The sequence below is a fragment of the Cygnus olor genome, chromosome 6 (genome assembly GCF_009769625.2).
Source record: "Cygnus olor isolate bCygOlo1 chromosome 6, bCygOlo1.pri.v2, whole genome shotgun sequence".
Taxonomy (NCBI): Eukaryota; Metazoa; Chordata; class Aves; order Anseriformes; family Anatidae; genus Cygnus; species Cygnus olor.
Genome location: NC_049174.1, coordinates 19,959,533 through 19,984,164, shown reverse-complemented (window position 1 = coordinate 19,984,164; position 24,632 = coordinate 19,959,533). Strand labels below are relative to the sequence as shown.

At 36.8% G+C, this 24,632-nt stretch overlaps 2 protein-coding genes across 12 annotated transcripts in view; one reads left to right on the top strand and one right to left on the bottom strand.

The window, feature by feature from the left end:
• Positions 1-6,742, top strand: part of KLHL41 (kelch like family member 41) — a 10,454-nt gene extending 3,712 nt beyond the window's left edge. The window contains exons 3-6 of the mRNA XM_040561902.1: positions 83-190; positions 1,624-1,809; positions 2,874-3,020; positions 3,883-6,742. Of these exons, the coding sequence (XP_040417836.1) occupies positions 83-190; positions 1,624-1,809; positions 2,874-3,020; positions 3,883-3,994 (553 nt within the window). The 3' untranslated portion in view covers positions 3,995-6,742. The remainder of the gene's footprint in view (positions 1-82; positions 191-1,623; positions 1,810-2,873; positions 3,021-3,882) is intronic.
• The window catches only part of FASTKD1 (FAST kinase domains 1), a 26,728-nt gene extending 2,096 nt beyond the window's left edge, over positions 1-24,632 (bottom strand). The window contains exons 1-20 of one of the 11 annotated variants that reach the window (XR_005821164.1): positions 24,473-24,632; positions 23,094-23,190; positions 22,418-22,511; positions 21,698-22,203; positions 21,262-21,330; positions 20,192-20,317; positions 18,667-19,065; positions 17,427-17,537; positions 16,114-16,245; positions 14,596-15,082; positions 12,941-13,055; positions 12,146-12,274; positions 11,267-11,398; positions 10,120-10,233; positions 9,685-9,826; positions 8,539-8,653; positions 6,757-6,902; positions 5,548-5,652; positions 3,460-3,538; positions 1,805-2,696 (exon numbers count right to left, since the gene is read on the bottom strand). Coding sequence is in view for 9 of the 11 variants with exons in the window: in XM_040561892.1 (XP_040417826.1) it covers positions 7,433-7,522; positions 8,539-8,653; positions 9,685-9,826; positions 10,120-10,233; positions 11,267-11,398; positions 12,146-12,274; positions 12,941-13,055; positions 14,596-15,082; positions 16,114-16,245; positions 17,427-17,537; positions 18,667-19,065; positions 20,192-20,317; positions 21,262-21,330; positions 21,698-22,032 (2,496 nt within the window). In the remaining 2 variants the exon portion in view is untranslated. Of the gene's footprint in view, positions 1-1,804; positions 2,697-3,459; positions 3,539-5,547; positions 5,653-6,756; positions 6,903-7,394; positions 7,523-8,538; positions 8,654-9,684; positions 9,827-10,119; positions 10,234-11,266; positions 11,399-12,145; positions 12,275-12,940; positions 13,056-14,595; positions 15,083-16,113; positions 16,246-17,426; positions 17,538-18,666; positions 19,066-20,191; positions 20,318-20,647; positions 20,776-21,261; positions 21,331-21,697; positions 22,204-22,417; positions 23,693-23,744; positions 24,153-24,176; positions 24,196-24,472 lie in introns of those variants that run through there. The other 10 variants (XR_005821165.1, XM_040561900.1, XM_040561892.1 and 7 more) reach the window with 10 other exon arrangements.

The following is a 24,632-nucleotide window of genomic DNA, read 5'->3' as shown; positions in this document are numbered from 1 at the left end:
AATTTAATTATGCCTATTGAGGACATGGAAATAGCCTATTATTAGTTTAAAGAGCCTAACAGTGATATTCTTCTTGTTCCAGGGCAATAAAATGGGGCGAGATCAAAAAACTACCTATCAAAGTTTATGGCCATGCTACTATCTCAAACAATGGATTGATATATTGTCTTGGTGGAAAAACTGATGATAAGTAAGTCTTTTCGTGATTATTTAGAACATTATTTGTTTGGTTCTTTGTAGACGCTATGTCCTCACTCAGAAATCAGGGTATCCCTTTCTTACATCTCTGGGTTAAGGTTGCTTACAATTTGGCAGAAGGCAACACATTATGGTATACAGAGTATATTTTTCATGATAAGGTAAAATTGTATATACATTGTAATCCCAAACAGTTGTTTTAATCACTTTACTTATTTCCAAGGCAAATTCTTAATTAAATGCACACACATTCATCACAGTTAGTTATGAGGATATTCTTTATAAGTATTATTTCTTACCAGACAGAAATGCTTAGGTACTATGGAACTACTTTGTCAGATCTTCAATTTTTTTTCATTTTAATGCCTGTTATACCTTACTGGGTATAACATTAAGAAAAATCAAAGTTTTTGCTGCTATTGTGTGTGGTGGTAATTTTTCCAAGCAAGTGCTTTACTAAAGCATAGTGACAAGAAGTTGCAGTGGTTATAAAGCTGCAGTACAGATGAAGTACAGATGAAGTTACTAGTTCATTTGCTTTCATTAGGATGAGCTTAGCTGGGCTAAGAGTCCATGTAAAACAATAAAATTTTGAGAAATGGTATGAGGCATACCTAGCATAAACTAAAATAAGCTAATGTTTAAAGGAGTGTCCATGTGTTGGCTTTTGGTATGCCGTGAACTTCACCTTGGTGTTGTTCTGGAGTGAAAGTGACTTTTCCAAGCCCAAGTATTCATGTACAGTATGAAAATCTAGGGTCTAAACAAATCTGCCTACATTCTCTTTGAATCAGAGGAAAGATGGAAAGACCTCTCTTGGTTCTTGATGGAGCTATTTTTCAATGCATTTTTTCTTCTGGAAGGGAGCAATAGTTAGCATTTGGTCATCTTAGCTCCTCCCACTATGGGTCTTGTTAATTTATACAGATTCAAACTGTCTAATGCACAGATACTGCTCCTTTTTTCTTTGAGCTGTAAAACAACTGAATATATTTCATAAAGGTGCATAGATCATGTACACGCATACTTGTTTATCTTGAACTACCAAATAAACCCATTCCTGATCTTCTCTATTATTAAATTCAGTTAATTCCTGTTGACCCTAACCTTTGTTGTACATTCCGTAAGAGTCCATCTGAGCAGAACACTCTCAGAAAGGATATTGCCTTTGTCCTGTAAGGTACAGTGAAATTACTGCCCTATGGAAGCAGCATTTAACAGCAATTAACAGCATTTAACAGGGTTAGTTATGTGGATGATTAGTGCTTTACAGACTTGTAAAAAGACTTGTCCATCACTAAATCAGAGAGATCTTATGAAAGAGATATTACATACAAACCCACAAAACCCACCTCAACTAGGTCTCACTTGGAACAAAACAGAAGTTCATTAGAAATTATTTCAGTTTTTCTTTTTTCTCTGCAGGAAATGTACTAATAGAGTATTTGTATACAATCCAAAGAAAGGAGACTGGAGAGACCTGGCTCCAATGAAAGTGGCTCGCTCAATGTTTGGAACAGCTATCCATAAGGGCAAGATTTTCATTGCAGGTGGTGTCACTGAAGAAGGCCTTACTGAATCTGTTGAAGCTTTTGATTTGACCACAAATAAGTAAGTGCAAGCTATTTTTAAGATCAAGCTATTTTTAAGCAAATATTCTATCACCTTGGCTTTTAAGATCTTGAGATAGCCACAAAAATATCTGGTGCTGATATTATTCTAACATCAGCACAGCTTTACTATGATAGCTTAAACTTTTAAGCGGTCCTCAATGTACCTTTATTTTAGAGTAAGTACTTCAATCATATGTAAACCCATTTGGCTGTGCTGCCTTCACTGATAAGGTGGAATTGCAGCCATCATCCTCACAACAGAAGCTTTAACTTAAATGTATACTATCCCAAAGAGACCTACTTATAGAATTTAACAATATAAAAAATGAATTATGCAAGAAGAATTTCTACAATTTTGGACTCTACACATTCTATACAAAGCAAATGAAAGTTAAGGTCACTTTGTTACCATTATGTTTGGCACATTCTTTCTCTTCCGTTGTTCAGACACACACGCAACCTGTGGTCAGAAAACATCTGCAGGTTCTTGTCTCAGTTTACTCTGTTTTGTTACTGTCAAGTCACACGAGTGTAAGAAGAAAATCAGCCTATTGGTTTTGATGTTGACATTGACGGGAAGTGAGATATCGCTATGTTTTGTATGTTCATGGGTGTGACTTGGCAGAAAATTTTTAAAAAGTAGAGCTCATTGGCATAATTTCAAATAATTATTTTTTATTCTCAAATTATTATGTCTGTGCCACTAGAAATGAAAACTTATGTTGGAAACAGTAGGGAAAAAATGAGCGTTAGAGGAGACAGATACATCTGTATAAAGCATATTAGTGATGATGGGACCAGGAGACCTGTAAGACTTGGTCTCTAGAAGGAGATGTCATCAGTGTAATTCTGTGGCGTTAAGACTTGCATTTCTGCATGAAGTTCCTGTGGGGATGGAGAAACAAACTCACTACTGATTGATTCATTTTTTTCTTTTACTAAACCATTTCACTAAAGTGGTCCACAGCAGCTGCATTTACATTACCCAGAACTGTATTTTAAGTACATTCAGTTTAGAATATTTCACATGTATTTGACTTAGGTTTTTCTCTTCATTTCCAGGTGGGAGGTTCTGCCTCAATTTCCCCAAGAGAGAAGTTCCATCAGTTTAGTCACCTTAAGTGGATCTTTGTATGCTATTGGAGGCTTTGCAATGATTCAGCTTGAATCTAAAGAATTTGCACCTAGTGAAGTCACTGACATATGGAAGTAAGTTTAATTTTGATCATACTTTCCTGGTGGAAAGCCCTATCAACAGTTACGTTTGTAGACACTGAAGGGTAAAAGTAATACTATGTTTAACTCTGGAAGTCAACCATATCTCAGGTTGTAAAGCAGTTATTGCCAAATAGCATGTTTGTTACTTTCTGACAAACGTTGAGACTTGAATCTAATGACTATTTCCATCTACTAATGAACAGTCTGAGTCAAGACATTTAGATTCTTTTTTACTGTATAGCAAGGATGTATGGAAAAAAATAAGTTCTGTTGGCTGGTTTAGCCTTTTAAGTGTACTGTACAAACGGTCTCTGTTTTGTGACATTCTTATGCAGGAAAGCATGTATACACAGAGAGGTTCATATATGTATTATTAGTCAAACGAGTAATTGTTCTGAGAAATCAGAGATCTGTATCTAGATTTATTTACCTAAATCATGGTAGCAGTGATGAAATATTGTGCCTCTACTGTGACTCTTCAGTTGCTGAGGTGGATTCAGGAGTTTTAACTGGCAAAAGGATAGGAAGGATTACAAGGAAAAAAAAAACTTTATATGTAAGAATTTAAAGAAATTCATCTGGAATACTGAAGATGAGGAGGCTTTTATAGGAGTAATGAAATATGACACAGGAAAGCAGTGAGCTTCAGGGACCAGGAAAAGGACAACTCGCATGCACAAAAACATACTTCTGTTCTAAGAGGACAAAAGCAGTTCTCTGTAGCATTGTTCAGCACAAAGCTGCTACAAGTCTTTGCAATGTGTGGACTATCCTCTTTTTTTATATATGAGTGAAAAAATGTCAAACTCAAATTTTAAGAAGCTATATTCTGACCTTATTTTGTTAAATGCAGGTATGATGATGAAAAGAAGGAATGGATTGGCATACTCAAAGAGATTCGATATGCTACTGGAGCTTCCTGCCTGGCTACACGCTTAAATCTCTTCAAGCTATCAAAATTGTAAACAAAATGATGGAAAATGGGATATGGCAAGGGAGTTTAGATAGGCTCTTCTGGTTTTGTTGCATGAAAATATCCCCAAATTGTTCAGAGTTTTGTAGCAGCATACTAGTTATTCTGTTAACTGTTAAACAGTTAATCTGTCTATCCAAGTCTTAAGATATTTACTAGCTAATCAACAAGAGGTGAATATTTGCTAACCTTTACAATCCTGAAGAATTAAAATTGATTAGAATAAATGAAGATTTCTGAGAGAACTCTATTTTTCCACTCAGTAGAAAATAAAACTAGTTGCATATCCTTACACTCAGTCCAGGATAGTGATGGCTTAGTCCCCAAACAATGCTCAAGAATGAATTAACTGTTAAATTAAGTACAACTAGTAGGTAGCTAATTTTATTCTAACTGGCTGTTTGCAGAGCCTGATTTCTCACTTTAGCAGTATATGTAAATCCTGCATTCTTCAGCTATATTTTGAGAATATTTTCATTAGAGCCTTCTAAAAATAATTAATTTAGCCTGAAATTGAAACACATATTGAAAACGAAAGTATATTCTGTGGCTCAAGAAATGCCGACCTCAGCCAAAGCTGTATTAGTAGCCAGCCGTGAGGAAAGAGAGAAAAGTTTACAAGGTTAATAGCTTTGCAGTTTCACCTATTATGTTTTGGCTTCTGGTAACAGGGATTTTCCACTTTTTTATGCTTTTGTATTTATTTCTAAAGCAAGTATTTTATGGAAGGTTTCCTCAGAGATCTGAGGCCATTAACAAGCATTCATGAAAAGTCCCAGAACAACTGATCATCTGCAAGCACTTATGACAGGGAGGACTTTTCCACCTAATAAAGAATTGATGTATTTTGATGTTTAAACTTTTAACTAGTAACAATTAAACTTTAACACTATAAAAATATCAATGGCGCCTCTTTTAATAATCAGCTCATCATTACTATCATATTGACAGGATATGGATTTCTTCATATAGCCTTTGCGCAAATCAGAGCACTCAGTTTTGCTGAAGTAGAACATGCCTGCCATTTTTAGAAAATCTCTTCAAAAGATCTCTCCGTTGAGTAAAGTGGGTATCATAACACTCAAGCAATGTAATTTCAACTGATGTAGGAGGAAAACTGGAAATGAAGCCCACTACACCTGACTGAACGGTAATTGCAACTATTGCCTTCCTAGGAGAGAGGGGTAAACACATGGGAAAGGTACAGCCATCACACCTCATTTCAGCATGTTACTGTATGGGGGTACCTAATCTGTGGGACATCTTTTCTGTTTTTCCCTTAATTCCACAGCTTTTCAGCTGCTCTTAAAATCTTCTAGACTCCAGTTAGGCTGCTGTAAACTGGAGATTTATCTCATGTAAAACTCGCAGATTTATTTTAGAAAGAAAATGACTGCAAAGGATCAAAAGCAGCACATTTTACCAAAATACTTGTTTTATATTTTACTTTTCTTAAATGCACTTTCTGAATCCACTGATAGCAAGTTTCAATCCTCTCCCCATTGTGAATAGTACTAACTTTATCCATACATAACTCGAACATACCTGAAATGCAGGGTCCGGCCCAGGCACATGACTGTCCATGACTGATCACTCCATCTACAGCCACTGCTACCTTTTTACACTCCATAGTTGCTACTTGAAGACCACCTGTACGGAAGCAGGGTATAAAACAGCCCTCTGACTTGAAGCCCACCTTCTGATATCCTAACATATATTGATGATTATTTTCTCAATTTTACACAAAATAGAATATACAGATAGTCTGTATGCTGTGCCTTCAATGATATTTCCTTAAAGCACTTTTACAGGACAGACCCTTGGAGCCTTTTTCAGTTTGATCAGAAGCACCATCACCACAAGCAGACAATTTACTAGTATTTTCAGTCATCCCGCACATGAGGACTGCCTCAGGAGGAGAATACCTTGCAACTTGGATCAATTCTGTCCCTTTTTCCTGGCTTTTCATCAGCACACTGATTTGGATTGAGTCAATAAAAATATATTCCTCTCCTACTACTGAGGTTTTAAAAAAAAGAGACAGCCAGGTGCACAATGGTCAATTCAGAAATGTAGTTGCTTACCTCTGCCAGCCTTCAAAGGATGTGGTAAAAAGAATGCTTGTACAAAAAATGCAAGAAAACATACACGTTGTGTGTGTCTGTGAAAGAGCGGGGCACAACTTGCTGTCCTTGTGAGGTAGCAGGAACTGTAGTCACAATGGCTGCTTCTGAAAATGGGTCCATTTGCCATAGTGTAACCACTCTACAGTTTATTACTTTACAATGAACATTCTCCTGGCTATTCTACTTTTTTCCTTGTACATTTCAGTATCTTATGCCACCAGGCTCAGTGTGATCACAGGAAGCCTGATAACTGGCGGATAGTTTTGAAACATCAGAAATAAAACAATGTTTTTCACCACCAATAACCACGGTAGTATTTATGACTCTCTAAAGACTTTTCTTGGTTTCATTCTTCAGCCTAATTTTGCTCTTTTATGCACTGCATTATTTCCAGAACACGTTTAGATTGTTTAATTTTGTTATTATTAGTGAGGGCTAGTCCAACGCACAAGGCCATAAAAATTTTCGTGAATTATCCAGTCACTAATAAGTGCCTATGTCTGGAAAAAAGCATTATTTCCTCCTGATCTTGTGTAAATCCCTCAGTTATCACTTCCAAGTTACACTGAACTGCACTGCAGGTGTTTCCAGGGTCTAGGTGGCTGCCAGATCTCTAGAACTACTTTACCTTTCAGGTATGTGAAGGCATTCCAGAAGGCTCAAGCCATTACTTCTTGTGCACACACCACATCACAGGGTAGAAAAAGCAAGCAGCTGGAGGTTCCTCACCACACAACACCCTCCCCTGACACAGTCACCCATGTTATCTCTGTTCTAGAAGATGAAAACAGAATGGCTGTAATAGCAGTCCTATTCTTAGTAAATCTGCATTTCAGTTTCTTGGTTTCACAGTACAGAGAATCTATGTTTGATCTCTATTGCTCATTCTGTCACACGCTGGAGGACAGACATAGTTTCCACTATGTCTGCTGCCTCCTCTCTCATAGTCACAATACTTCCAGCTTTTTCTTTGGACAGTTTCATATCTGACCAATCTCTGTGCTATTTATTTAGGAGGCAATAATGAATTTTTATGGCAAAACTGTCACAGACCCATGTACTTGAAACAACTTCCACCAAGAGGAGATTTTAAGCATCCTTATCATATCTTTGTGGCACATTGTGACCTGCCTTTTATACTCTAACAAATTTAGGATTCAGTCTCATTATACCCGATACCCTATGGCAAGTCTTGTTCCAGCTGACTCACAAAGATTTTGGAAAGTAAGTATTCCAATGTTATGACAAGTTTAATAGAACATGAAGTGTTTGTATAAAAAATACTTTTTATTATGTCTTCGACATCACTGTGTTTCATATAGACACCTTCTCAGATACTCTAGCTGTTCACCTTTTGTAGACAAAACCATAGAATTCCATTCAAAGTGAGGAATCTGTAGAACAAAGTCACACAAACTTAGTGTTAATGTTGCCTGATACAAACCACATACCATCTTACAGCAAAGATAAGGCTCTCTGATACCTGTTGTTCTCCACCTTAATATATTTTATCATCTGTGTCCTAAGAACTAGGTTTATTCTAAATACTGAAAAAACAAATTTCTTCTTTATGTAAGTAGAGTCAGTTTGCTTTCAAAAAGCAGCAACAGTTGCAGAGATGTGAAGCAGGTACCCACACAATACAGGCTATGACAACTACATTACACCATCTCCCACCTTCCATATTTTGAAACCCAAACTGAGAGAAAAATCCCAGGTCATGATAGTTTGCAACGTTAATGCATCAACCTGGATGGTATGTCAGCAGGCTAATGTGCTGTCAGGCAATAGGAGAAAGGATGTTTGTCATGTTGAAAAAAAAGAAGAAAACCTTAAGCTTACACAAGGGTTCTAGTTAAAGTAGGTAACACAGTAATAATATATATTGGAGAAACTGCATTCATGAACCTCCATTACCCAAATGTATCCATGCTTATGAGTGAGAATTAACTCTGGTCACTAGCCGTTGCAGTCACAGTACTACCACTCCAAGTGACAGCCAGCATCCATGACCCACATGTGAGTTGCCATAACTGACTCTGTGTGGGTCAATGAGCGTATGTTCAACTGTTTCCTCATGCAAAAATCTTCCGTGTATTGAACTGAAATTTCCATTTTACCTTTTTTTCTTTACTCAGGCTATGTTGAGATTGCTAGTTTGCCTGCAGTAAGGTAAGGCTAAGACTTTTTAACTTCATCCTTGCTGCAGGTGCTTTCAGAGAAGGTGCAAGTTCTATAAAGTCTATAAACAGCTCGAAATTTCACCCCTAAATTAAAGAATTGTTCTCACCCAGTAGGTGCTTTTAACTATTAGAGGAAAACTACCTTTAAATCTGTTGTAAGGAAAATGTATCAATCTGCACTACAGGTACAATTCAATAGAAGACACAGAATATTATTGACTGCTCACCTGAATGACCCGGTACCCCAGCATTTCCAGGTGTCGTTTTTTCACTGCAGCTTCTCCTTTCAGGTGATGTGAATCTTTGATAAAAGCTTTTGAATCAAGAAGTTCCAAAGCAATTCTGCAAACAACAAAATTGTGTATTTACTTTCAGGTTCTAACTAAATACCAAGAAGTGGTATTTCTAGTTCAGTTGATTTTTTTCAGTTAGACCATTACTAGATAAACCCAGCAATTCACAGAAAAAGAAAATTAAACAACTCCATGAAACTAGACAAAACATTTTCCTTACATTTATCTAGATGTACTTGAACTTCACATCACTTAGAAAAAGCATTTCCTTCTTGCATCTGTTTTGTTCAAATGGCAAAAGCAGCAACCAGCATTTTCAAGGCTTACATTCAAAGAGGTGGGAGGAGAACAGTAGTCTAATCTCATAAAATACAAATTTCAAGAACTCCCTATCTACCCGAGTGTACTGGGTTTGGCTGAGATGGAATTAATATTCTTCATAACATCCTCTACGGTGCCATATTTTTGACTAGTGATCAAAACAGCGTTGATAAATCTACACCCATTATTTTGCTGTTGCTAAACAGTCCTTGCACAGCATCAAGGCCTTCTGTTTCTCACTATGCCCCCACAGTGTGTAGGCTGGGGTTGGCAAGAGGCTGGGAGGAGGCCCAGCTGGGACAGCTGACTTCAACTGGCCAAAGCAATATTCCACACCACATAACTTCATGCCCACAATAAGATGAGGAGTTTTTCCAAAGTAGTCAGAGCTTGATCTGCTGGTGGTGAGTGACTGCATTTGCAATGCTTGATTTCTGTTTCTTTTTTTTTTCCTTCACTTCTTAATCTATATTTATATTGACTGAATATATTTTTTTCTCACTTTCACCCTCCAGATTCTTTCTGTTCCCCTTCCCACCAGAGGGGCAGTGAGCGAGCAAGTGGGTAGAAGCTTACCTGCTGGCTGGGGCCTACCCACCACACCTAAGAAGGCTAAAGCTAATAAAGGCTTTGGAAAAAGGAACAGAAAAATAAACAGCCCAGGGATGCCACCAACTATTTAGGATAAAACCATCAAAAATCTTGGACTAAACTTGACCTAAACTGGGAAGAACTCATATAAAATTTCCAGGTACTAACCTCTGAGCCCCTGGTGGCAGAGCCTTTCTACCTTCAACCTTGATGTCACGTCTCCAGTGTACTCCCTCCAAAGCACCCAGAAGCATATTCTGAGCCATATAGGAAAGAGGCTTTTTATTTTTATCCAGAATGCACTCAAAATCTGTGGGAAAACACAACTCTGTTTACAGACTGAAAAAGGAAACATAATTTGATCAGTATAGTGTTTACATTCAGAAAAACTAAGTGACAATCATAATTAGCAGTATCCAACATTTGTATCTGTATTCCATAACATTTTTAGAAAGCGTGTTTTGTACAAACTGCCAAAACAGCAGTTTCTTCTTTGCAGTATCTTGTGGCCTTAGAATCCACAGCCCCAGGGGCTTCCTAACTTTGGTGATAATAGTGGTATCAGCAGTCTCCATAGCAATCCTTAAAGGAGTAAATTCTCACCTATTTCATAGTAGTATGGTGTGAGAACAGACACTCTTGTATAATGGCTCCCTCCTAAGATCTCTGCCAGCATTTTGTGAACGTGCTGTCGCAGTGGATTTATTCGGCTCCTACCTGTAACAACAAAATAAAGAATTCACATATCAAAATGCACAACAACCAACATTTTCAAATAGCACTTTGTGACACTACATTTTTGACAGCCAGCCCACTGAATTTAAGAAGCTTTTCCACTGTTCCCTGGTGTTATTCCATCATAGCTCAGAGATCATATCATCACATTTTGGGTGGAAAGTGACAGGTGCCTACTAATGTACTAGGTGCACAAATTGCAAATCCAGACTTTCCATCCTGAGTTTTCCCACTCACATTCGACATACACTTTGGCTTCTGGTTTGAACTGTTTTCAGGTTTCACTTTTGTTTTTAATCTTGCTTAGATCGTTAAATAAGCGTTTACTTATTTTGCATCTCTTATGGAGATACCCCACCATCCATCACTGCTCTACCTATTTCAGATTGTTTAATACCTTGCTCCATTAAATATCTTCAGTCTCATAGGTAACGCAGATGAGTTTGCAAAGTAGATCTCTCCTTAAGAATTAATGGAGGAGATACCGGGTTTGCATTGGCTAGACTTTCCAAAATGGTCACTGTTCTCAAAGATCTCAGCTCCTACATCTATGAAGCTGAAGACTTAACTACTCCATCTCTCAGCCTTGATGGACCTTGATTCTTCTGAGGAAGATGACAGCAGTGAGTTTAAAAGGAGGTAGCAAAAATGCTCACCCTAAGAGATCTAAGTCAAATGTTCATCCTCCTAAATGAAGTAGGGATCAGTGATCCATTCTGAAAACACAGCATCTCCTCTAGTAGACAATTCTGATGATCCTGTTCCTGCTTCAGTCTCTATGTCATATATACCATCTCTGTGTATATAAATTGTATCTTAGGTATAAATATCCCCTCTTAAGTACATTAATACGCTTACACTTTTCAAGAACACACCCTTGGTGGATAATGGGGGTGTGCCTTTCTGAGCTTCTATTGTGTGCTATTGTCAGCAGGAAAGTTTTAGAACAAGTGCCTAGCAGACTGTTGAAAACAGATTATTACAAGGGCAGTTTTTCCCCTCCTAAATTACTTACCTGTATAAAAGATATGATGGCAATAGTGCTCATGAAACCAAGGGATGTGAAACTCTGGGCATTCCAGACAGACTGCTCTGTTCAGTTTCATAAGGCGTGAGCGGACCCTCTGCTTTAAGGTATCAGACAGCACTAAATTAAACAAAGTAAAAAAAAGCTGTGAACTGAAGTGTGAAAAACCCATCACATTTTAGTAGCTGGCTACCTCTGAATTATTTACTAAAGATACAGGTATCTGTGCACTATACTATTTATAAAATTCATGCTGCAAAATTTTAAAAAGCTTCTCAAAAACCCTTTAAAGAAAAACGAAAAATAAATTTTGCTCAATATTAAGAACAATAGCATGACAGAAAGTAGCAATTTAAACTCTCTCATCATTTAACTTTTAGCTAGGTGGTGGATGGCAAAATGTCAGTAGTGCATCTATAGCAAACAAGGACAGGAAACAGTCAAACACTCAGTCTCTTACTTAGGGAGAAGAGACCAATGCGACTCATTTCTTACAGGTAAGAATTCCACATTATTTCTTGACCTTTGGACTATGGCTCTTTCTTGCAATAATACTACATTCAGGCAATTTTATTCCCAATAAAATTGAATATAGTGATTGCAATAAGTTGACTATAAAATTTGTTTGAATGAACCCTCATCTGGCAGCAGCATCTGTAATATATATCAGTATTTTAAAACAAAGCACAGATTTTTGTTCATTCCTTCCCTTCTAGCTTTCAAATACTGACTAGATTACACAGAGGGTTTTTTCTAGAACACCGAATGATTTAAAGAATAAGTCTACTTCTGAAGTCATATATATGTCCACAATTTCATTTTATGTCAAACACTACATAACCAAATTCATCAGAGCTAGATATTTACCTTCAAGTTGAGCATCCAATTTGCTTAGGAAAGAAACATTAAATATTGTCTTTATCAGAGCTGGAGGAAAATAACCAGCCACTGCCAAAACATGACCAAGCAGCACCAAGTGGTGAGTTTCAAAACAACCTTTAAAAGCCAAACGGAAATCCACGTTAACACAACATGACATAGAAAGGACTTGCAATGTTCTCCTGCACCTCAACTCATCCAAGTTTCTGTCTTAACATACTAAATGAACACACATCCAGATGAAGGGGTATCTCTGCTAACTGCACCAAAGTCTAAGGTAACACTTGCCAGTTCTTTGCAGGAGGAAACAACTCTGTCTTAAAAAGGCAACTCCACAACATTTCAGTAGCTAAAATTTTTTTGCACTTCCATTAGGCTGCATCATCAAACAAAAAAGAAAAAATTGAGTGGCCCTACATTTTCCCCTACAACTCAGTCACTTCTTTGTGATGGACTATAAACATGTCCTGTCCTAACTAATGTTTCCTTGAGGAGTGACAAAACAATTAATTCCAATAGCTGCATAGTACATTAATCAGACTTTTCATTTGTTTTATACTATGCTCAAGATACTTCGCTATTCCCTTATTATTAGCAATTTTTAAAGGGTGAAATGAAGCTAGAAAACCCAATAAAACATACATTCAATCTTGCAGAATATTAGTAGTAACATAGACACATTTTTTCCCCTGGCTTAAAAAAATGCCATCTTAATCCCGTTCTCGTCCGGTAAAAATAAAATGTCTATATGTTACTCAACGTATGTTTTTCTAATGCACTTACTCAAGTTAGAAGTAAGATGTTGGATACAACTCTCAAAGAACTCTTCATTGCCAGGTGGATCATAGTTCAGAATAGAGAAAAGGCAGAGAATAAAATACATTTCAAAGGGGTGGATCTGGGGAAGAGAGAAAAAAGACATTCCAAATTAAGCCAGTGTAAAATATTCTAATATTGCTTTATAATAAAAAAGATTTTGTAATTCGTTCAGAACTGGGAGACTTTTTTTTTTTGGTCCTTAGCTTTTACTGGAGAAAAATGAATAAAATAATAAAATGCGCAAGTCATTAAAATTGCAACTATGGCTAAAAATCAAAATCTATTTTACATAGATAATCCAAGTATTACTGTATGCTTACACTTTAAGCTCTTAAAAAGGTTTCCCATCCAACGCTCCTAAAGAAACTATGCTGTCACAAGAAAAAATTGAAAATTTTCAAAAAATTGAAAAGAGACAGCAGGAAAACATAGTAATTTTGACCAAAAAGACAGGGCACTGAGGAGATCCACACAAGAATAGGTAATGAAAAAACGTACACAACGTGATGTGGCTATACTGTAACAAGATAAAAAAAAATATTTAATTATAACATAAACCTGAATGCAAAGATGAGCTATAATGTAAACATTTAATTATAATGTAAACCTGAATGCAAAGATGAGCTCCAAAGAGAATTACACTGAAAAAAACTCTTAAACTGTGGTTTGTTCTCCGAAACACATCAATTCAATGCTCAGGAGAAATCCCTAGCACTGTGCTATTCTAGTCCCCCACCTCCATCCTTCAAGAAGGATGTAGAAATAGAAAAGGTACTGGGAGCGTACGTTTCCAAGTACAGCCACACTACATTGTTTATAACACATAGCTGTGGAGAAGCTGAACACTTCTCTTAATATAATGTACTGAAACTTTCAGACTTCACATTTAAGGAATGGAAGGAAATGCTTTTAAACAATCATGATTAACTTACAAAAAAAAAATCACTATCAGTGTGTCAATTTGTAAAGGTTTAAAAAATAAGTAGATTCAAATCCAGAAAAAAAAAGTGTAGGACAGATCCAGTAACAGCTATTAAAGAGGATTATCCATAGGCCATCTTTAGCCTACAAAATCTCAGCATTGGTGGAAGGCTGTTCCAGGGAGAGGATCTCAAAACCTTTATTTGTCCTTGCTACCAAACTGTTCTCACATCTGTCAAAGCCTGGATTCTAAGCTAGAATGACCTCTGGCCCAACACAAAAATACTGTTATAAAGCTGTGAGTATCATGGAAAATAAGAGACAGCTACAGCAATCTAAGTATCTACTTAGAAAACAGTAGCCAAGTCCAAACCTGTATTTAAAATTTGTATTAACGGAATGAAATTACAAACTGCTTCATATAAAACTCCTGCAAGCGAGCTAAAAAGATGACTTGCGTACACTACCTAAGAACATTCCTTTTATTTTTATTTTTATGTTTACTCAAAATCCTCACTCACTTGAAATGGCAGATTCAAGAGGAAAAAAAAAAAAAAACACTTCAAGTAAAACCTGAAAACTTCATGTAAAACCAGTCAATGGATTTTTTTGGGCTTTAATCCTGTTCCACTTGCTACTAACCTGTCCTTTTCTTATTGAGTAACTTACACAGTAGACGGAAAGAAAAACGGTAATACCTTGTCTGTATTTTCAACAGTCACAGATGCTATTCTGTCAAGTAATGAAGGACAGCGGTGGTTTGTTTTTATGAGAAAAAAAGACAACTGTAATACATTTGCCCATGTTATTTGGTCTATCAAGCGCTGACATGTGGCCACAGTTTCCCCCCTGATGACCTCCTGAAACCACTCTCCATTCACATGTGTGAGTTCTTCCAACAGAAGATTTAAGTTCCCAGCTTTGTGAAGCCTCTGAAATCCACAGTCATTTATTTTCTGCAGAAGCTTTACACATAGCTCTGAAGTGTTTTGCCAGTGCAACTGGTCATAGTGATTCCATTTGACAAGTGCTGTAGCAATATAATTCAAATGATGGAGACTGCACTGAGGTAGAATTGCTGTTGCCTTGTTTACAATGATTTCTTCTACTTGAGACGAAGGAAGCAAGGCCAGAACACGAATTATTGCAGCGGTATCAGCAGGTATGACACTAGATTTTAAAAAGCTGGAAGAGATGCAAAAGAAAAATAGACCATCAGTACTGACATAGGGAAAATGTTAAAATATATTAATAAATTACATGCATTAAAATTCTATTTGAAAAGTCAAGAGCAGCACATTGTTTCAAGCATAACAGAAGTACAAAATGAATGACATTGGAAAAGTTCACGTAGAGAGTGACTATCAGCTTTATTCATTCCAAGATTAACTTCTTCTTTCTAATTTATTCAAAATTGAAAAAAGGAAGGTGACAGGGGCATCTTAGCCAGTGAGGCTTCAAGTGTTACTGAGAACACAGAAGTCCTTAATAAGGATAGAAGATCTGCCCTTGTTAACCGAGTCTGTGGGTTTCTAGGGCCTGGGTAATTTCTGTGACTGCCAAATGAACTTCTTAGCAGACGTCCTGAGGAGCACCAAGTTCTAAGATCCCTAAGGAACAAAGGTATCATCCACAAAAAAACACATTCAGCCAGGACACTTCATTCCTAGAGGGTGAGAAGTGAAAGCAATGGTGGCAGATCTCTTTTCCCACAATTCCAGAATTTCCCGTTCTATGTGACAACTTCATAACCACAAGAACTAGCGAGTTCTTCAATCAACAGAAGACTATTCTGCTTCATACTTTCACTCGTTCCCACCAAGACACCCTTACTATATACTTTTCATTACTTGTTCCTTCAAGTATCAAAGAATAACATAAAAAAGCATAAAAGTAATGCATAGCCGTCCTGTAAAGTACCAGTAAAAATTTCCTGGTCAATGTCCTTACTTTGCAGTGGCCAATGGAGGGGGAAGAAAATCTATTTTAAAGAGATACCAAATTTATTAGCAGATACTGCTAGGTCTACAGTCAAGACAATATCCATTTCCTGTCCTTCCATGTACGTGTTCACAGAATCAAATTGTTTTAAGTTTGTTACTTCTTCATATTTCATGAAAACAATTTAACATTTTAGCTTGTTATTTAAAATATTTAGACAACTGTGTAATACTTCAATTAAATAGGCCATTACTTTTTCAAGAATACACACTTACCCAAATAGCAACATTTTTAGTTTGGCAAACAGCTCCTGATCGTGGCAACGCAACAACATCAAATACTGTGTTAACTTTATCAACTGTAATACATGATAGCTATCCAAGTGTTTGTGCAGAACAGAAACCATTCTGAATACAAACAGAAAAAGATGACATGGTATTATATTAATGCAAAAGATACTGCAAGACACAACATCCCATTTGAAAAAGGGGTGTCCCACGTTGCACAGTACCTAAGTGGAGGGTTGTATACACCTGCACTCCTCTCCACCTCAGTTTTGATGGTGCTCCACTTAGATACAACAGCCTCTCTCCAGCTGAGGGCTTTAGTTATGTAATCTACTATCACAGCAAAACAGTTACTCCACTCTAATTACTTCTGATACAGAATTTACAATCAGTTAAATTTAGATCATTGGAATGAGCGAACCAAGAATGGGAAAAAAACAGAACACCACTGCCAGGTTCAGCACAACTACACTCATTTAAACTATAACTGTAGTGTTGCTACATCTATGTTGGTCTAAAACTGTCAGAGAGGTCTGTCAGAGAGGTCTAGATTTGTATAGCGTGGTAATGACTTCTATTAAGACCTTTTTTAGCCAGTGAGATTCAAGAAGAAAAAGCATGAATTCACCTGGTCTTCCCACCAATATCACACTGTTACACTTGTCTATTTTCTTACAATGATCTACTTGGTTCATACAACTATGTTCAATCTGGACTGCTCATAACCTGCATTTAACTCTGTTCCATATCACATATCTGATGATAGTCTCATGTGCCTAAAACCTCAATTGCTTACCCCCTCACTGTATTAAAGACAGTACCTCTCCTATAAACCATGTTCAAGTTACAATTGCAGAAAATCTAGCCTTGGTTCTTAACAATACAACTTAGTTCAAATTAGAGCACAATAATTTTTGAAGAAACAATTCACATCAATAACTTGTCTCTAAGATAGGACACGTTCTCTGCAACATAATACATTCTCATTTCTCTCATAAATTTACAGTAATCGTTAGAGAATAAGTTTATTCAGAAAAGATCACATAATAGTAAAGAAGCTAGAAGTTGTATTATATTAACTTGATAGGATTCAAATGCCCTTCTGCAAAATTCCTGAACTGTCTCAATTACTTCTGGGTCAAGGTGTGATATTCTGAAGTCTGTAATAGCTAATTATATACAGTATATGCATTTGTAAGTGACACACTCTCCACTCCCAATGGGATATTACATAGTTTTTCATACTACATGGAAATAATTTGTCTATAGAAGAAAACTACTTAATAGTATAAAAAAATTACTTTTTGAGTAGATGAGAATTTCTACATCTCATTTTCTGCATGGTCTTTAGTATCAACAACACCTGATGACTGCTAAATCCTTCTGCCACGTGCACTGCAGTTACTAGCAACCTAAAGAGGAAAAGAAAATATTTATTTTCCAAAGCAAAACTGTTGAAAAGATGGAGGAAAGATTGTAGCAATATTCTTTGTCTGGGAGGAAAAAGAACCAACAGACTACTTTAGGAAATACAGGAAAACCAAGGACCTTTGTTTTGTGAACCCTTCTTCTGAACAGTATGGCGAAGATCTCTATGGCACAGATTGAGATGCAAACATACTACATTAGGACAGTGAGTCCAACACTTCCGAAAGTAGTACAAAAATAAGGAAGATACTCTAAGGCACTAAACAATTCACCATCAATCAGCAAGCTACAGATAACAGAATCAAACATGAGTTGTTCTGAGGCAAATAAGGCTAATTACTTTCTGCCTCATTTTGACCTTCAACAAAAAGTACAAAAGGATCTAGGAAAAGGTTTTGGCCACCTGTGGCAAAACCAATACAGGCTTTCATAACTGATTGTACAGTATATCCAGAGCTCTGAATAGAAGTAAATGCTCATGAAGAAAAGCCTGATAATATGACTAATTAATATAGCAAATACTGCCTAGAACTGAAGACTTAGAGAGATGCATGACTAACACCACCCTCAAAGAGGATTTTGTGGTGCAAGACAAACAGGCAGAGCAAGATCTGCCACACAATACTATGCTCTAATTGCTAAACTAATGCTGGAGGGTTCCCTGCTGCCATCCTTTCATATAGAATAGGATGTACAGCAAACTGAGAAAGGGCACGACTCGGACTGTTTCAGCTACTGCAAATCTTAAAAGGAAAAAGCAACACATGCTACCGCATGTATTTCTCAGGGGAAAGGCAGTAAGTTTGTTACCATCATCCACTGTGAAAGTAAGTGATACAGCCTAAGAGACAGAGCTGTAGGATGGCCTTGAATAACAGTATTCCCACTCCCCATTGTTTATTAGATCCAGCTTTTGATGCAACTGTGTTAAGACAAATTGCTGTGACAGTGTTTCCAGAATGAAATAATTCACTGCTATAAAGTTACAACTAGAAAACCTAATGCTCAGCTCATAGATAGACTCAGAAATTCCTAGAGACACTACAGCATTTTCAATTTGTGTGGAAGATTACGTGTAAGTCATAAATAAGACAAAATTGTTAAAAAACTTACCTTTCTCTCACCTTGGATCCAGCCATAGGCGCAAGAATAAAAAATAATTTTGCAAAGGTTTCAGGATCATGATAATCATCTATCGATTCAGACAGCAGCTGTTTAGCAACCAAGCTGAATTCAGCACTGTCAAAACCCAGCTGCTCATACACTCCAAAAATAATACTAATATTGTGTAAATCAAGCCGGGAGGCACTTTTAAGAAAAATCTTATTACATTTTTCTAGCAATGGATAGTACGTCAGTTTAACATTTTGAAGAAACTGTGTTACTCTTTTGGCGTAATTGAAGTAGACTTCATCCTCTTCTCCTAAGAGCTGTTCAGCCTTCTGTAGTAATCGATCTCGAAAACTCTGTGAGATAACATCAGATATGCTGATCATCAAAACTGACAAAATCCTAAAAAGATTCAAAAGATTTTATGCTTACAGATTGAACATGGTAAGTAACACATTTCAGACTTCTTAAATAAACTAGCCAAAGAAAGCAATGTTAGTTAGTATGTTGCTGACTTCTGTGTCATGAAGAATTTTAAATCTAATGTGCAAAAAATAGCTGAGCAAAAATCACTTGTCTAAATAATTTCAAAATTCTGCTTTCAGTGAATTACTGAAATGTTGTTTATGATAAAAGTGTTTGCCTAATGCAAACCCCTGACTTGCCCGATTCAAATATGCAAAAAGATCTTTGATGTTCAATGAAAACTAAAGAAACCCAGTCAATCCTCAAGAGACAGACTGGGGAAACTAGTTACTACCACTCCTAAAGAAAAAATCCCTTCCTAAGGGGATAACTAAAAACAAAGGAGAATCAATCCTTTAAAGAAATGCAGTCTCATTTAGTTAGTTTCATAAACTGGCTTCCCATATTTTTTAAAAAAAAAAAAAAAAAAAAAGTTGGGACTGGTGGTGGTACTGTACAAAGCAGAAAAAAAGAGCAGCCTAGAGCAGCCTTTACTAAAATGGCCCAGACAGAACAGAGGCAAGAAAAAGAAGCTCAGACTCTTTTGACTAGGGAGACGGGTTTTTAAGTAATTTTAATATTAAGGTAATCCAATAAATACCTTAGTGAGAGAATTGATTCATTCAACTTGTCAAAAAACAGTCTAAAAAAAATGACACTGCTTTAAGATTCCATATTACTACTCACAATAATAAACTACACTAATGTCATAAGAGAGAAACTACTCATCTCAAGGTAGACAGACAACTTCTAGTGAATCACTAGCCTCTAAATTCTCAGAAAACTCCATGTAAAATTTAGAATCTGGTTAAAGAAATACCTGCTGTTTTTCCACTGTAAGTGGAACATTAGTTTTAATTAAGCACTTAGATTGGTTATAGAGAAACTCTTCACAAAGTAATTGGGAAAATGGAGTCACCTGAGCAAACCTGTCCATGAAAAGCCCAAACCGGAAAAAACAACAACACCTTCAGTAAGAAAAATGGAAAGTGTTTAACAAAGAAACCCCAGCAGTTGTGACATATTGCTTCTCATGCTACTCAATTTCACTCTTGACACTTACCTTATATCCTCTATAGAATCCAGTTTCATGTCCACAATATGAGCTATTTTGCCAATTAGGGGACTAAACTGTCTGCGCTGCTTGTATAAACACAGTGCAAATTTCGATAGAGCTGGTAAACTAAGTCTGTTAAGACATCAAAGAAAGAGAGGAGTATTTACCTTTTATTTCTAGTGAATAACAAGGCAAAAATCTAATTCAACAACTGTATAAAAGGTTACGCTCAAATTACAAAAGAAGGAAACAATATTTACACATTTCCTATTTGGTCACCTACAGTTATACCTTGAACTTAGTCAAAATACCTCGGTACTTTATACGAAAACATATTGTGCATACACAGCTCTCCAAAAAATGGAAGTTCTTCAGTTTAATCAGATCAGTGTAAGAGATCTATAAAGATTATGTTCTGAAGCAATAAATTGTGAAATAGCTAAAATGGATGTAAATTATTACCTGAATGTCATTTTGTGTTCATACTACACTGAATTTATTTACTTGTCAAGATGCCCCAGGTGTTAAGCTGGGAAAGGCAATTCTGTGATGTTGGTGCCCAAACTGACACTAGCTCCTGCCTTTAACCTGAGATTAAAAAAATTAAAGTTACAATATCAAAAGAAAACAATCACAATGGGAAAACGCTGGTGTTTTAAAATAATAATAAAAAATATATATATTACTAGTATTAAGATGAGCTGGTTAGCTGGTTTCAAACTACCATTTCAAAGTTGGACAGAAAGCACGAAGTTAACATTGTAAACATTAAAACTTGCAATTTGCTTCAGACACATAAATCACAGACAATATATTTCAAAATCTGTGTTAGTCATCCATTGTTGCAGTATCTGAATCTCTTCAGCATCCAAGTACCAAACTCCATCAATACTCAAAGCCTCAACATTATATAAAAATAACTTCCAAAACCTTCAAAAGGCAACTGACACTTAAAATACTTATATAATGTTTGGAACATCTTGTAAATACTCTTTGAGAACTCTGAATAGCATTGTGTGAGGCAAACAATGCCTGCACCTTACACCATTCACATAGCACAGAATTACAGTACTTGCCTTTCTAATCTTTTCCATGCTTCTGTAACAAGCACTTCTGCTAGAGAATCATGGTCTTCAACATTGAGCCTTCAGAACAAAGACATAACAGTTTGAAAGTTTGCTTCAGAAATTGAAAGGAAATCATGCAAGAGACATATCTTCACATTATGTATCATGTCTTATGTTTCTATCACTCCCTCCAAATGTACCTAAAAACACATTATAAACATTTGTGCATTAATCATAACCTCATTTACTGGGAGCGCAAAACATATCAATCCTGCTTGGAGCTAGCAAACTGAGGCAAAGGAAGTTGTCACATAGTCACAGTACAGAAGCTCAGACAGAACAGTGTCCCAATTTCCTCATAGTCGGAATTTGAACTCACAGCGACACTCTTTTTATTACCATATACAGAATGTATAGACGTGGAATTCAACATAACGTTGCCTACCTCTGAATACTGTACAGGGTGTCCACTATCACCTCATCTTCCATGTGTTGTACCTTGTTTTCTGCTAAAATGCAAAGAGCAAGAAACTGGGAGTGATTTCTTACATAGTCACTAGTCCTTAATAGAAGGGGCCTCTTCTTTTGCAATTGCCACAGCACATTCAGCGCAATTCCCACATGTTTTTCAGAAAGCCTGGCCTTGTTCCTTCCAACAAGACTGAACACTTCATCTTCATGGGTGCAGTTATTTATCTGGCTCAAAAGCAGATCACTACTCAGAGTTCGAGCTTGGTAACGTCTCAGTGGAAACAAGCAAACCTTCCTCAAACAAAGCATTTTGCTAAGTCCACCAGCTATCTTTAAAGTGTCCAGAAAGATCCTTCTTTCATTTTTCCACAGTAAAACATGTTGTTGCAAAGAACAAACTTGGGCATTTGGAAAACAGAAGATTATTTTCTTTTCATCCAGTAGGGCCACTGTATTAAGAATAATTCAATTCTGAGGTACCTGGAGTAAGATAGAATTAAAGCAGTTAAGTACAGTCATAACTACTAACTAAAAATCAACGTCGCTGCCTTTTAATGTTCTGAGTTAACATAAACTTAAGAAAAACATACATCCTGAATTCTTCTCAGAGAATCTTCTAACAACGCACACCAAAACACTCAAAAGCACTAAGAAAACCTGTCTGCATGGTAAGTTTTCAGATTTAGAAACCCACCTCTAAAATGCACATGCTGTCATGCTAATACTGAGAAGGCAAAGATGGGCTTTATAACGTGCCAGCAGCATGTTCCCAAGCTGGGATCTGGGAACTGAAAAGAAACAACTGTTGGCAGTAAAAGGAAGTGAGCCAGCGAGAGCTCCTGAGCTGGCATCACTGGATGACTCCAGACTTATACCTCTGCCCAGCCCACAGTAATAGCAACTGTTCCCTGCCTATGAGTCTCTCCCAGAGTTTTCTTTTCACTCTGCTCTCTCTAGTCCATGTCTTGTAAACATTGAAGACTTTGGTATTTGACTTCTAGTCACAAAGGTTCACCACATTTGTAATACAGAATAATGATCGGTCCCATCAGCTAAAATCACCCACTGTACAAAATAAAAACAAGCTAATTCCCCAAATGACAGTGGAAACTACAGCTTTATCTAAAGAAATTTGGCAAATACTAATTTGTTTTCTTAATATAACCCCCAATTTATATACAGTGCCAACAATTTACATATTCTACAAGCTACAGAATTAGTTCTGAGCTGCAAAATATAGATCACAAGTGATAAATATTGTGGTACACCAAAAAGACCCATTAAATTCCCTTAACTCAAGGGACCATGGAAAAGTCTAGAAGTCTTGCTTTGGGGGATATAACCATTAACAACAAAAATTATCAACATACCTTATTCCCATCAACAAACATGAACGGTCTTCAGCTGGAGGCATGATTCCATCAGTCTAATATTACCAAGACCACAGCAGCAAGAGGTACTAGGTCTCTATTGAGAAAGAAAAAAACCTTCCCATATGAGATTTTAAAATGTGGATTCAATAAGCTAAAATACAGATCAATGGTTGGTCAAGCCACTGTTAAATCACAATCCAGCAATCTTTAACAAAGTCACAAGTACTGAATTTACCACTTTTACAAGATCATTCAGCATTTTTTTTCTCCTACATATTTTCCAAGCTTTTTTAAAAATACTTCCTCTGTTCCCTTTTCCTGTGTAGATGCATATATATGAAGAAAATCATACAAAGCGACCATAGCCAAAAGCAGAAATCACTGACTGTTCCACCAACAGCTTTTAAGTAGAAGCTGCTATCAGAATTACTAAGCTACACACAAACTACCTAATTTACAAGGAGGAAAAAATAATGCATTTCCTCTCTAACGATGTGATAGCAAAATACAGCTTGAAAACTAAGACAGCATCAGAGGAATCCCTTCAGAAGAATGATGATATATTTAATCTTGTTTTTAAGAATTCATACAATGTATTACAAAACATTAAGCAAAGGTTTTTTATTAGTGTATTTTTGCTATGTTTACTGTTCCTCTATTTTCATATGTCCATGTGGTTGCAAAAAAATTACATTGTCAGTTGACCTTTACTCTCCACCACACTGGCAAGCTACTCAGCTAGAAGAGAGGATGAAGTAAATAAAATAGCTAAAGAGAAGAACTTCACACACAGAATTTCCCCATGTGCCCAGGTAACACATCCATTCCCCCTCTTGTGCTGCAATGGACCTTGTGCTAGTGACTGGGAACTGGGATCTCTATAGAAAACATCCTGCAGGAAGTTTTCAAGCATTTGCCTTTCTGGAGTGTATTTAGCAGATGCAAGGGATTTATCACAAGCTTTTACCTGATTTAAGTTGTAATCGTTTTTAGTATCTTATGAAAAGAAACCCAAGAGGAAACATTGTATGTTCTGAAATTTAGGAATACATGGATTAAGAGTAGGAAACGAATACCTACCTAAGTAACTATCCTCTTCTATCCACCACACGAATACAAACTTAAAGCACAATAAATTATTTTAATCATTTAATAATTTAATAAATTATTTTAAAACACTTAATAACAGCTGAAACTTAGTAAGTATTTTCAAGACTGCATTATAAACTACGGTAAGGCACGAAATCCTCCCCACAGGAGAACACGCGTACACCCTCGGCGCGCCGAGGACGAAAGGCATTGAATATTAAGGTAATTAAGCATTAAGAGAACCGCTTATGCGATACAGGACGTTTTCACCCGCCTCTGAGAGCTACCTCCCCTCCTGCGAGCCGTGCCGCGGCCACGCGTGCAGCTGGCAGAGCTCTCGACGCAGCCTTCCTCCCCTTCCTAGGCCGCCTCCCACTTCCCCGCCGAGCGATGGTGACTCGGAAGCGCTTTAGTGGCGGCGGGAACGGCACGTCGCTCCCCAGCGGC